This window comes from Ostrinia furnacalis, unplaced genomic scaffold (assembly GCF_004193835.3).
Source record: "Ostrinia furnacalis isolate ACB-3 unplaced genomic scaffold, ASM419383v2 OfSCF7018, whole genome shotgun sequence".
Lineage (NCBI taxonomy): Eukaryota > Metazoa > Arthropoda > Insecta > Lepidoptera > Crambidae > Ostrinia > Ostrinia furnacalis.
The window spans coordinates 408,630-420,170 of record NW_021137257.1 but is presented as its reverse complement, the minus strand read 5'-3'; the positions used below and the strand labels follow the sequence as shown (position 1 = coordinate 420,170).

The following is an 11,541-nucleotide window of genomic DNA, read 5'->3' as shown; positions in this document are numbered from 1 at the left end:
TTAAACACCCTTTTAAATCAGGTACTTGATCATTAAAATAGAGAATAATAATGTTTGACAGTTCTTAAATCTATGTTGACTGGCTTGCCTCATTTAAAATACCTGCCATGATGACAGTTTATGTTGTTAGAAATGTAATTTTAATATTAAAATTAAGTATTTCTGTATGAATGAAATGAAGTAGTATTTGTTAGGACAAGTAGGACAATTCTTTGAATTAATACCGTGAGGTACAGTAAAAAGAAATATTTTATACATACACCCTAAATAATAAATGTTATACTTATATGTATACTAAGTTCCCAAAGTAGATAATTATTTTCAGCAAGTATATTTGTCCTGAAACTAGATTAAAAAATAAGTTTCAAATAATGTTTATGTAAGTATAAATAGTTCCATTTACCATTAAGATAAGCTGCTTATTTTGATTTCTGTATAAAACCTATGTAACTTTGTTTTGGGAACAGAAGTACCTAATTATAATAATGTTCATTTGTGTATGTAAAGTTTAAAAAAATTACCCTCCATTCTGCAGTCGGGTAAATAGGAATGAAACTTGCTTGTAGTAAATTTTATCCAGCTGCCAGAATTAGTCAGAAATGAATTTTAGCATGCAAAAACACATAATGTAGTTAATAGTTTTATAAATTTGTATATACAAACAGATAATAAATAAATAAATAAGAATATTAACAATATTATTACATTTCATATAGTGACCATTTTTTTATGGATGCAATACACTATGTTCGCAAACCATTTTATTAATTATTATTATGACTTATAGCAATTAATTTTCACTGTATTTATTCAAAATTACTATTTATAAGATTTGGTTCCGAAAAATAATATAAGAAATAGAATAATACATTAGTAAATCTTATGGTTTTACTTTTCATTAACAAATCCTGATTTTTATTGCCCTTGCTTAACACACTGGTTGTGTTATGATACACAGCTTTATTTTAACAATAAAGAGTTGTAAAAGGAAACAATGTAATGAATACAAATGTATTAGGTTCAACTTGCACTGGATGGTGGGCCGGATTTTATAAGTTGATTTAGATTCAATAACCCATGCAGTCTATTGAAGTGGAAATTAATATACAGTCTCAAACATTGTGTCTGGCTGCTTTCTATCTTATGGCTTTAAAATAGTATCCCCAGTTACTACACTATCAAAGTTAGTTTACTTTAAAAATGAAACAAAAGCTTTGATCATACTAAGTTTAATTAATTAAAAATATTTACAAATGACTACATAAGTATCTTTTAAAATTATTCTAAAACTTGTCCCATTTTTTTTGCATTTAATACATTGCCAAATTTGACTAATAATTTATATGTACTTCCATCTGTAAGTTGCGGTGAAAGGTAAATTGGATCCATAGGTTTTGAGGACATATCAAGAAGTGGCATCCAGTCATCAGCAGGTATGACTTTGTCTACTCTTTTTCCCCAATAGTTTACAGATGATATTTTAATATATTTATTATCTTCACTTATGTACAAGAATCCAATAATATTACGAAATGGTAAAGTTGCTAAACACAATAGAGCTGCTCCAGTCAAACCTGTAACATTAAAGAAACATAGTTATTAATGATTTATTGCAAATATTCAAGAAAAATAATTGATTTTGGGTTTCAAATTACCAATATATGATGCAGATAAAAAAGTGGTAGGAGGCACTGCATTGGCCATTTCTAAAACTCCACAACCAGGTATACCAATAGAAGTTCCGAAGATGTGATACATTTTAAGTCTGTTTATGATGGCAATATACTTTATTGAAGGAAATGAAAATACCGTTTCAAACTTAGGTTCAGTTATTTCTTGTGAAAAGTTCATTTTTTGGTATGTAAAATATTTAAATTGGTTTCGTAAAGATCTTAAATAAGCCATTATTTATATTTATTTGGAACTTCTCTTCACATTAGACAATAACATAACCAAAAATATTTTCTTTTTGACATTTGTAATTTCGTAAACTCAAGTCAATTTATTTTGCCGACTGTCAGTTGTTGGAACTACACCACAGATGAGACAGGGAACTACACACATCTGTGGTTGGCCCCATGAAGCTAAAGATAAAAATGGAGGGCAAACTTGGAACAAAAACTTGAGTCAAATACCTACTTATATCTATCTCGCTCCCTGTGGCCCTACCTCTCTTTTTAGTGTGAACTGTAGTATTGCTATCTCCTAGATAAATTAAAAATCACAAAATTGTCGGCCGTTTAGGCTTAATGTGTTGGCGAATCAGGGAATTACAATCCCAATTCCTGGGAAATCGGTACCATGTGGCAACATCGGCCCAATCCGGCCCATGCCCATCATGGCGGTTGTTTACTATTTTGTTTATTAGGCAGTTAATTTCGTTTGAGATTTTTTACAGGACAAAATCATTGTTTTATCACAAGAAATGGTGCAAAATTTTGTAGTGCGTGGTTGCGGTAGTACGTGGTGTCCTGGAAATGACTTAAGATTCCACGCGTAAGTGTTTATTTCGGGATTTCCGACATTGGATCATTTGTAAACATTTTTCACAGTAATTTCTTCCTAAAACGTTTTACCAGTATTTACAATTAACATTTAATTATACCTATGTCAAGAAATACAGATTTTAAATTGAGTTTAATTGACTTTGAGCAAATTTATATTTTTTGTTTATTTAGAAAGAGAGAGTCTGCCCACAGAGAGCGAGATAGTGATACAAAGGTTGTGCTTCAAGTAGGTATTCGGAGTGGGGCCTCCATTTTTATCTATAGCTTCATGGTTGGCCCATTGACGTATTATGTTTTTGACCATACATACCTATAGAATAAACGAGCTTGGTACTACACAATTTGGGAAAGGAACATGGCCGAAATATAACTATGAACATCAAATAAATAAACTCACCTCCCGCGACAAGCATTTTCAAACGTATGCTTCCTACTAATATTGGCACCATTTATATGCCTAGTTCTAAACTTCATTTCATTAAAGGAAAGGTTTTTACCCCAAAAATGTGTCTAGGAGGATCCAGCCAGAGTCACTTCTTCAAAAAATACTTAGTTACGCTCGCTATCCATCTGTTTTAGAGGACACGTGAGATCATGTTAGGTAAATGGGTATGGGCTTAGATTAATAAATTAATCTAAGGGTATGGGTATATACAGGGTGGAAACGATAAGTGATCTCAAGCGATTAATTCTAAACTATACAAGATATCGAAAAACTGATTACTGATCCTGAAAGTGCTTAACGAGCTCTTTCTAACGATATTAGTAATAGGTTACAGAATTAACTGGATCTATCCGAAAATTCAATGTTTTCAGCCTCCATACTAAAATACTAAATGTATGCCACTATGCCAGCCACACAATATTAGAAGTGATATTTTATTTTTATTTTAAATAATAAACACTTAAAATTAACTCGTAAATTACATTCTAATTTAAAATTATTCATGAAAAACATTGGTTTTAGACTTTGCTTGCTATAATATTATAAAGACATGAGTGCCATGACTGTGGCAGTACTAAATGTATGGAAGCTGGAAACATTGAATTTTCGGATAGTTCCAGTTTATTTTATAACTTATTATTGGTACCGTTGGATAGAGCTCGTGAAGCACTTTCAGGATCAGTTACCAGTTTTTGGATATCTTGTATAGTTTTTAATATTATGTGGTTTTACTAAATGTATGGAGACTGGAAACATTGAATTTTCAGATAGATCCAGTTTATTTTGTAACCTATTGTTGGTACCGTTGGATAGAGCTCGTGAAGCACTTTTAGGATCAGTAATCAGTTTTTGGATATCTTGTGTAGTTTAGAAATAATCGAGTGAGATCACTTATCGTTTCCACCCTGTATGAGCCGTCACTAGCCCATGTTAACATGGTCATATGGTATGGTGAAGTCAGAAATTTGATATCATCATTTTAATTTTTTTAATTTTCATACAAATCGGATTTTATAAAATTTATTTTGTATGAAAATTAAAATGATGATATCAAATTTCTGACTTCACCATACCATTTATATGACCATGTTAACATGGGCTAGTGTCGGCTCATATACCCATTTACCTAACACCCTGTTTAAGGTATATTACAATGTCAATGGTTTATTAAGAAATTAAGTGTGTTTTTCTTTAAGTTTATTTATTTGGGCTTTTAAAATAACACCAATATTGTTGGGGCACCATGAGGGTCCGTGGCCGATTCCCCTAGTGTTCGACGCACCGCGGCACCGTGGTGGACGCCCCCGATTTAAATAAATTTAAATCATATTTTTTTCGGCTTTTGCACTAAGTACAGTCAACGAAAAAAGTTTCACAAGCTAATTATTATACTGAACTATGCATGTTTGACGCTAATTATACAATCTGGGCTGGGAGCAAAATTTTAACCCAAAACCAGCAGTAGTAAGAACCAAAAAGCTTTTGTAGGAATTATTTTCATTTCATTAATAAATATTTGTTTATAAACATTTTTGTGCCTGACTGTACATTTGATTAAAAATTGCTTCAAATCGAATTTAACTGACCGGGGGCGTCGACCACGGGTGCGTCGAACACTGGGGGACTCGGCCACGGACCCCATCATGATTGTGTCAGAAGAAAATCTTTAAAGTTCCCGTCGCGGAAGGTGCGATTTATTTGATGTTGAGTATAGCTTAATTTTTGCGGCTTTGTTCCTTTCCCAAATTAGTATGCAAGTACCGAGCACGCGTTAGATATTTGATTCTTCTTGATCATGTATAGTTTTAGTAAGTCAATAACAGAAAATAAAAGTTTATTATTTTATTAAATCAAAGTACATTGTAAACTTTACTATAGTAGTTTGTAAATGTAAAATAGTGAATTTTCCAAATAAATAATTGTATTCTAACTTTCTCTTCTATGTTTCTTTGATGGTCTTGTATTGATGTCTGCTGATTGCTTTGAATCTGGTTCTAATGCTTTGCTTTGTCTTTTGCTTTTCGTTTTTTCTGTAACAACACTAATCTCACTTTCAACTTTTTTGGTTCTGGCAGGACTCTGTTTACTTTCTTGTGGTTGATTATCTGGATTCATGGAATTGCTTTTGGTCTGATTCTTGGACATATTCAATTTAGAGTGCGTTTTATTAGACTTGGAAGTGGTGTTAGGTAATCCATCCCCAATTTGTTTTGGTACATGCGGCTTGGTTTTATCAAAGTTGATGTAAGACACATTCATTGGTTGACTAGAAGTTGGCTCATCTTCTTCATCATCACCATCAGGACCAAGTTTCAGCCATCTGAAATTCAACAAACGATAATGAGATATTATTTTTATCACTTCCTAATACTTGCTAGAAGTCAAGTATCTAGAATTCTAGATACACTAATATTACAGACAAATCTTGTACCTTAAAGGTAATAATCAATTGAACATAAACTTATAAATACTGACATCATATTCAATGACTACACAAATATTTTTTTACCTTTCATCCAATTCTCCTCTGATGTAAGGCAATGCTCCATACAAATCTAAAACCACTATCCGAAAAACAACTTGTTGTCCTTCTTCAACACTTGATCCAATCCATTTATTTCCTGGCTCTTCAGTTGGACGAGGGATAACAACATTAAATACTCTAAAAAATAAAACAAATTAAATTAATTCAACAGAAATACCTTAGAAATAAATCACGTTACTCATTACTTTTACTATTACATATAATATTGAGGTAGAAATTAAATAAAACAGTACCTGTGGACAAGAATTCCTAGATGAGTAGGACTCTTCTTGTTAACTACACCTTTTAATGTTGCACCAACATGAGGTCGAAATATGAAATAGTCTGCTTGTACTTGAAAATGTATGTCAGCGTTATCATTTCGAATAGATCCGACATTTTGTAATATCCGTAGGTTTTTATAGCTCAACAGGATCCCATTGAATCTGAAAAATTGAAAAGTGTTATTATGTGAAGAGGGTTTTAAAAGATATTGAGCATCGTGGTACATTTCGCAATACCAAAGATAGTCAGTTACTCACTCTTTATCAAATTTTCCAATTTTGTAATCTAATAAATTCTTAACAGATTCCTTCAGATTTCCAAGACACCATGGTTGTAATGCTAGGTTCTGCGTTACTTTCTTTTCTACAACACAAGAGTTTTTGTCACTTGCTAGTTTTCTTAATTCTTTGAGATCAAATTTTATGATTGTCGACATATTGTTAAATGCATCGATAACTTTAATTTAGATAAAATGGGTACAGAAATAACAAAATAAACAATGGCATTCTCAGAAATTAAATTGTTTCGCGAGTGATTTTGACATTTGCTTGATCACATTTTGTTTTTTATTTTTTTTTCCGCGCTACTGACAGTTAAATCACAGCCCCGAGTTTTGTAATTTAGGCACATTATAAAGATGTATGCACATTGCGTCATTTCTAATCGTAATCTGTGGGTCTAGACAAATGGCACTTTGAAACTCCATACAAAAAGGCTTCCCGACCACCTTTCTTCATAAAAACTGTTACATTTTGCATTTTGTCCAGACTGTCCAGTCGGCCTAAGATGCGCGCCGTGATGACTTTTATCGACGTCAATTTTTATGGGCAAAATCGATAAAATGGCGTGATATCGCCTATTTTAAGCAGAAGTACTTTGTAGTTGGTGTTGTTATTTGTAACTTTATACCGTAATGTCATCAAAGAGAGAGTTTGGCATCAACAACATCCCTTTTTATTGTCTCCCATAATTTTATTGTTTGTTCTTTTTATATTTTATTTTCACGTATTGTGTTGTCTTATTTGTGATGTCTGTTTGTTTTAGGTATTTAAGTTTGCTTAAATTGCAGCTACAAATTACTTATTTTATAACCACTGCACTGTGTAAAAGCTGCGCACGTGACATTGGCGGAATAGTGTGCCCTCAGTGGCGAAAAAACGCAAGTTCATCGCCATAAACCAAAGAAGAAGAAGAAGAAGATCTTTGGCATCCCCCCCCTCCATGTCCTTGCCATGATCACAAATTATTGTGTTCCTACTAAATTTCTTCTAAATCGGTTCAACGATTCTTGAAATAACACCATTTTATAAAATAATTGGTCACATCATCATAACGTGATCAATTTTACGATTTGGCCACGATATAAATGCATATTAGTGTTAAATTTGACTTATTACTTATTAATCAATAAACTTAAATGAGAAAAATTCAATAAAAATAAAGAAAAGATACCAATTGAAATAATTATAAAATTATTTGTTTTCACCCGGTGTAAACACCCACGGGTGGAATGAAACGGGTTTTTATTGGGTTTTTACCCTCATGTGGGTTTTTACCCGGGTATAAAGGGAAAACTATAAAAACTAGGAAAATCGAAAATCTGGAGTAACACCACATTCATAATCAATACTACTAGCGCCACACCGGCACCGTGGTGTTCGCCTGTACCGCTCATCGCTAGATGGCGTGGCACTTGTTATTAAAACAATTTCTGATTCGTTGTCCATTTTAAAGGTCGTTGAGTTTATTTGTGTTTAATATCGTAAAAAAAATGTCGATGATATTAAAAGAAAAGACGCCGACGTTAAATAATTATGCCACTTTCTACAAAAAGAAGTGAAATCCCACCAAAAACATTCTGTAAAAAATTAGCCAAGTCTCGATGGAGCTGCCTGTTTATCTCTAAAAAGTAATGAAATCTAGACAAAGTCGTGCCAAGTCTATGGTTCCTTACTGCGATTTCTTTATTATTATATTTAATGTTGTGTGACTTGGCCGTTGAACAATCTTTATTAAGATAATCATACATAAATATTATTGAAATACGCAGCTTTATTAAGCCTACAATTGACTGGTTATTTAATCAACGTTTTCCAAGTGCAATTTATTTTCCATCGTCAATGGGTAGCGATTTTGGCGACAAATTGGTACAATGGTGTCATGGAGCATCTAGTTTGGTACCCTTCAACGGCCAAGTAACACAACATTAAAATAATAATAAAGAAATCGCAGTAAGGAACCATAGACTTGGCACGACTGTCTAGATTTCATTACTTTTTAGAGATAAACAGGCAGCTCCATCGAGACTTGGCTAATTTTTTACAGAATGTTTTTGGTGGGATAAACTTAAATGAGAAAAATTCAATAAAAATAAAGAAAAGATACCAATTGAAATAATTATAAAATTATTTGTTTTCACCCGGTGTAAACACCCACGGGTGGAATGAAACGGGTTTTTATTGGGTTTTTACCCTCATGTGGGTTTTTACCCGGGTGAAAACCCATCTCTAGGTGCATCTTAGGCCTACAGCAGGGGGGCTGACCGGGCTGATCTCTCTTGAAACCTTTAGCTCTTTAAAAACGAATTTTGCTGAATGATTGTGAATTTATAGGTCGCTCATTAAAATTCGAAAGGTGGAGGCTAAGCGAAACAGTAACAGAGAAAGAGATAAATTTATTAATAAAATTAAGAAAAAAATAAGTACGCTAAGACCTTATCTTGTGCCTTGATTCCAAATTCTCCAAAGCTCAAGTCAGCTGTAGTTTGGTTGATAGAAAAAAAAACTTATGTCAACAACGTCAAAACTGCCGATGTACGAATTTTTGTACATTTCATAATTTATTTGGAATTCTTTTGTAAATATACGAAGTAATTGAGCAAAATGAACAACTTACGTGTTATACCAAAATATAGCTTCAAAATAAGTCAAGATTTATCCAGGTATAATAAGATAACCTAAAAATTGTGTTAAGTAGTTATTATTATTGGACTGATATTTTACGCTAGTGTTTTTATACGTTTCCAGAGTGGCTGTATCACACCACAGGTTCTATTCAAGACCCACCAGCTTCCCAGACTTCTTCCAAAATCCGGTGTTTAGAAAAGAAGACCAAGCAAAACTGATAGAGAGTAGTGACCTATCCAAGTTGGCCGCTGTTCCTGTAAAGCCGCCAGCTGTATATGAAACTAGTTCAGCCTACCATGATCCACTTGTGAAGTTAGTTTCAGATACATCCTGTTTTATTATCGAATTTCTACAAGTCGTACTTATTTGTTTCTTGAATGTTTGACATTTTAATCAGATTACCTACTCTTCCATTGTGACCTGTGGCATGTCAGCTTGTTGGATTTAATGAGTTAAATAATAATTATCCTCTAAATGATATATCATGCTATATCAAGAACTTAATTTAAAATGTTGAGTAAAACAGTTTTTTTAACTATGTAAATTTATTTTTATTTTCAGCAAGGTGATAAATCATGTAATGGAAATGGGCAAAAAACAATTGGCTCGCAGCCTTGTTGAGAAAGCTTTTGAAAATATAAAAAGAACACAAATTGAGCGGTATCATTTGGCTTCAACAGCTGAAGAAAAAAATAAAATTGAGTTGGATCCTAAAAGAGTTTTACATAAAGCTATTGAAAATTCAAAACCTTTATTACAATTATCTCCCATAAAGAGAGGTGGTATAACTTACCAGGTTAGTAATAATACCTTTTGCACCATATTTAAAATATTGAATTTATATTTCTGAATAATCTACAAATTTAAAAATATCTTACCAAGGCACAAACTAGGTACCATACAATATTAAATGTAATGACCTTTTGTAACACTTAATATGCAATAAAAAATTTGAATTTGAATTTGAATTTTAATAACAAAATTCCTGACACAGTAAAGTTCAATTTTTTTTTTCTAGGTACCAGGACCTATAACAGAAAAAAGATCCCTCTTCCTGGCTATAAAGTGGTTGTTGGAAGCCACAAATGACAAAGAAAGAACCATCCATTTTCCAGAACAATTTGCTTGGGAACTTCTTGATGCAGCAAATAACACAGGGAAAGTAGTCAAGAGGAAACAAGATTTGCATAGGCAGTGTGAAGCTAACAGAGCCTATGCACACTATAGATGGCAATAGGCAATTTCTTGTTAATATGTGTTATAGTATAGTTGTGTAAATATTAGGCAGTGTTGGAAATAAAGCCATTTTGTGATTTAATTTTGTTATTATTACTTAATGCATTTATTGTTCATGTAAGACAATCTGAGAAAATACTATTTACATTTTGATAAGACCTTCCCTAATAAATGTAGACTTTCTATTCTAGTAGAAGAGAAGAGTCTTAGAAGGTTACTCATATTGCTTCTTCTTCATCACTTACATTAATTTATTATTTTAAATCTTTGGACAATTTCACACAGTGCCAGCTATCCCCAAAGTAAGCAACTTATATGCTTGTGTTATGGGTGCTAGCTTGAGGCATATTATACAGGGTGTTACTTTGCATTCTTGCCATATTTACAGAGGTAACTATATTACTGATACTGAACACAAATCCGTAAAAAAATAATGCCCGAAAATATTTTTTTTTAATTTTGAGTATTTTATTTTATCGACAATCTGTTAAACACACCACTAATTATCGTAACGCATGCACATCACTTGTTGGCGATGGCGATGAAGACTTTTTTACTTTTTATTGTATTTTTAAATATCTATTGCAATCTATTGTCTTTAAAATGTCTTTTTGACACTTGTAAAAAACTGAGAAATTCATCAATCACAAATCACGTTATAAATAATACAAAAATGACTGAAGTGTATTCAAACAACGAATAATTTAATCAAAATGGAGCTTGGAGTGTATGCAAGACGTCTTAGACGAAATGCTTGATGACGTACCCTTAGCGTTACACCAAAATAAATGCTCTACTACCAGCAGGATGGTACTCCCCCACAATAAGGACGTCAAGTGCGCGAATAATACGTTTGGTGAACAGTGGATTGGACGAGGGGTCCAGTAGCTTGGTCACCACGATCCACGATTTTTGGAGTGACTTGAAACGACTGGTATGCGCAGAAGAGATAAACAGTGTAAACGCGTTACATGAAAGGATTGTTTAGTGAAACTGTAAGACAAAACGTTTATGTGTTGCGAAAACTAAAGCGAAAAACCTACGCTTCGCCGTGCTAGACTGTGCCTCTATCAAAACGGAGGACACTTTGAACACTTGCTTTGCAGTACGTAAACTTTGTAAGTAGGAACTTATAAATAAATAATTAATTGTGAAAAGGTTATTTCATTTCATACCTACTTAATTTATTAATTTGTAAAAATAGGGAACAATTTTATAAGTTAATTAAAACCCTAATAATTATTACGTATTATTGACGGTCCTAAACCCGTAAAGTAGAAAGGAAAATCTGAAATCAACTGAAGAGTATTTTAAAATAATTATTGACTGGATAAAAAGGCTGGTACCCAGAGCCATAAAACAACAGATTAATAAGAACTAGGCCACGCCCACTAGGTTTATTCCACTTGCACCTGTAGAACGTGCGAGACAAAATTGGTTTATTCCAATTTGTACTGAAAAACTAAATTTACTAAAAACTTAGTGTACTTTCTTTATGAGAGTCTCTTATTTATCTTAAATAATAGGTATTGTTCCCTACTTTAATCTCTGTGAATATGGCAAGAAGGCAAAGTAACACGGTGTATACTACTTATATGCTTTTTAAATACATACATATTATACATAGTAACAATAAAA

The 11,541-nt window shown here is 32.6% G+C and overlaps 3 protein-coding genes across 3 annotated transcripts; 1 reads left to right on the top strand and 2 right to left on the bottom strand.

The window, feature by feature from the left end:
- Positions 1 to 1,194: 1,194 nt before the first annotated feature.
- On the bottom strand, positions 1,195 to 2,023 carry LOC114363205 (transmembrane protein 186). The gene is made up of 2 exons (XM_028318864.1): positions 1,656 to 2,023; positions 1,195 to 1,574 (listed from the first exon to the last, which is right to left on the bottom strand). The coding sequence occupies exons 1-2, from the start codon at positions 1,903 to 1,905 to the stop codon at positions 1,279 to 1,281; spliced, it is 546 nt and encodes a 181-aa protein (XP_028174665.1). The 5' UTR covers positions 1,906 to 2,023; the 3' UTR covers positions 1,195 to 1,278.
- A 2,756-nt stretch (positions 2,024 to 4,779) lies between these two features.
- Positions 4,780 to 6,320, bottom strand: Polr1F (RNA polymerase I subunit F). Its single transcript, XM_028318863.1, has 4 exons — positions 6,019 to 6,320; positions 5,731 to 5,922; positions 5,462 to 5,614; positions 4,780 to 5,272 (listed from the first exon to the last, which is right to left on the bottom strand). The coding sequence occupies exons 1-4, from the start codon at positions 6,195 to 6,197 to the stop codon at positions 4,879 to 4,881; spliced, it is 918 nt and encodes a 305-aa protein (XP_028174664.1). The 5' UTR covers positions 6,198 to 6,320; the 3' UTR covers positions 4,780 to 4,878.
- Positions 6,321 to 8,536: 2,216 nt separating this feature from the next.
- mRpS7 (mitochondrial ribosomal protein S7) lies at positions 8,537 to 9,985 on the top strand. The gene is made up of 4 exons (XM_028318866.1): positions 8,537 to 8,702; positions 8,788 to 8,979; positions 9,229 to 9,463; positions 9,686 to 9,985. Exons 1-4 carry the CDS (start codon positions 8,644 to 8,646, stop codon positions 9,902 to 9,904), a joined length of 705 nt encoding a protein of 234 aa, XP_028174667.1. The 5' UTR covers positions 8,537 to 8,643; the 3' UTR covers positions 9,905 to 9,985.
- The last annotated feature ends 1,556 nt before the right edge of the window (positions 9,986 to 11,541 follow it).